Consider the following 1745-nt stretch of genomic DNA (forward strand, 5'->3'; position numbering starts at 1 on the left):
AACGAAGAAGTTAAAATTTTAAATTTAATTAACCTTATTAATTTAATTATTATAAATAGTACGTACGACACGTTACGTACCGACCGACCGCGCGCGCGCGCGCGCGCGCGCGCGCGTGTGTGTGTGTGTGTGTGTGTGTGTGTGTGTGTGTGTGTGTGTGTATTCATATGTATGTCTTTTACAATTATGTCATTTTAAATGACATAATTGTAAAATACTTTAGAATATTTATATGAATTCGTCTCGCTTTCCAAATAAATTAAATAATTATATAAATCTGAATGTAAAAAATAATTATATATAATAAATAAATACCTCAATACTTGAAGTACGCTGTAAGATTGAATGAGTTTTTGTATGATCAAGTAATAAAAAGCCAGGTTTACATGCTGCCCAACAATTATCACAAAGTCCACCACGCATAGCTTTATTACTACAACCACTTGTCGTTACAGTGATAAGTCTATTACCAAGTATCCAAGTCATTGACTGACCTTCTTTCAGAAGAAAATCGGCTGCTGGTAACCTGTTATAAAATCAATGTAATTATTTCTAATCACGATTAAGGGAAATTAAAAAATTCATTACCTTTTAGGCCGTGCTGAATAATTTGAAAATGTATAACGAGCCATTAAATCAATACAAGTTTCAATAAGCTCAATATGAAAATTCATTAGACCTTCATCCATTGGAGGTTTTAAGTCTAAAGCTCTACTTTCTCCTATCATTCGATTAGCCATTATTGGTCTTTCTCTTCGACCTCTACTACCCTATACATACACAAAAATTATATTACATATAAATATGTTTAATTTATATCAATAATGAAAAACATAAATGCACATGCATACATATATACGAAGTGATAACAAATTTTTTAATTCTAACATTGTTAAAAAATATCTTGAATATAATTATAATAAATATTATAAATATTATAAATATTATAAATATTATAAATACAATTATAATAGATCTTTATACTTACTTGTTCAGTCAGACTAGAACTACGTTTTCTATTTGAAGAATCTTCATTAATGACACTAAAATCAGATTTCATTAAATGTCCTTCTTCAAGAGGAATTATCACATTTGCCTTCAATCCCTGTTTTTCAAAAATAAATTTCAATATCTTAAGAAATTAATTAGAATTGATATTAATTAGAATACATGTAACTAGAATATATATACATTACTGTAGTAATAAATTTAACAAATTCTTTCCGAAAAGGAAGTCTGCATTTCAAAAACCATACAGCAATTACATGATAAGCCAGAGATACAGTATAATGATTATATTTGAAAGGATTGGTGTATGGCAATAGTATTGCAAATACAGACATATACTGATCTCCAATAAAGCTAGCAAAAACTTTCGGAAGTCTAGTTAGAGCTAAAATAAAAATTATATTTATAAACTTGATATCACAAATTTAAAAAGTTCGATTTAACATTAATTTTTAACAGTAGACATAAACATACTTGATAAGAATTCTATAATAGGTATAGCAATATAGACTGTCGCAGAAATTTTTGATAAATTTAAAAGCACTTCAGACAAAAGTTTATTCATTGCATCACGCATTTCTAATGTGCAGATTGTGAGACTGGTTACACACTGACTTGCGCACTTTGCTGTGAGACCAACCTAAAGATTAAAGTTTTTGTTATGTCTCGAATATATTTTGTTGAGAGATAAAATAATTTTCATGTATTGTAATTCTTATTATTTCTCTCTCTCTCTC

General features: G+C 28.3%; 1 protein-coding gene across 1 annotated transcript in view; it reads right to left on the reverse strand.

Annotated features, from left to right (window-relative positions):
• The window catches only part of LOC105624503 (tuberin), a 10043-nt gene that overhangs the window by 3670 nt on the left and 4628 nt on the right, over positions 1-1745 (reverse strand). Inside the window, exons 15-19 of the mRNA XM_012205863.1 lie at positions 1483-1648; positions 1197-1393; positions 989-1105; positions 589-770; positions 316-526 (exon numbers count right to left, since the gene is read on the reverse strand). Of these exons, the coding sequence (XP_012061253.1) occupies positions 316-526; positions 589-770; positions 989-1105; positions 1197-1393; positions 1483-1648 (873 nt within the window). The remainder of the gene's footprint in view (positions 1-315; positions 527-588; positions 771-988; positions 1106-1196; positions 1394-1482; positions 1649-1745) is intronic.

This window comes from Atta cephalotes, assembly GCF_000143395.1.
Source record: "Atta cephalotes unplaced genomic scaffold scaffold00081, whole genome shotgun sequence".
In the NCBI taxonomy this organism is placed as follows: domain Eukaryota; kingdom Metazoa; phylum Arthropoda; class Insecta; order Hymenoptera; family Formicidae; genus Atta; species Atta cephalotes.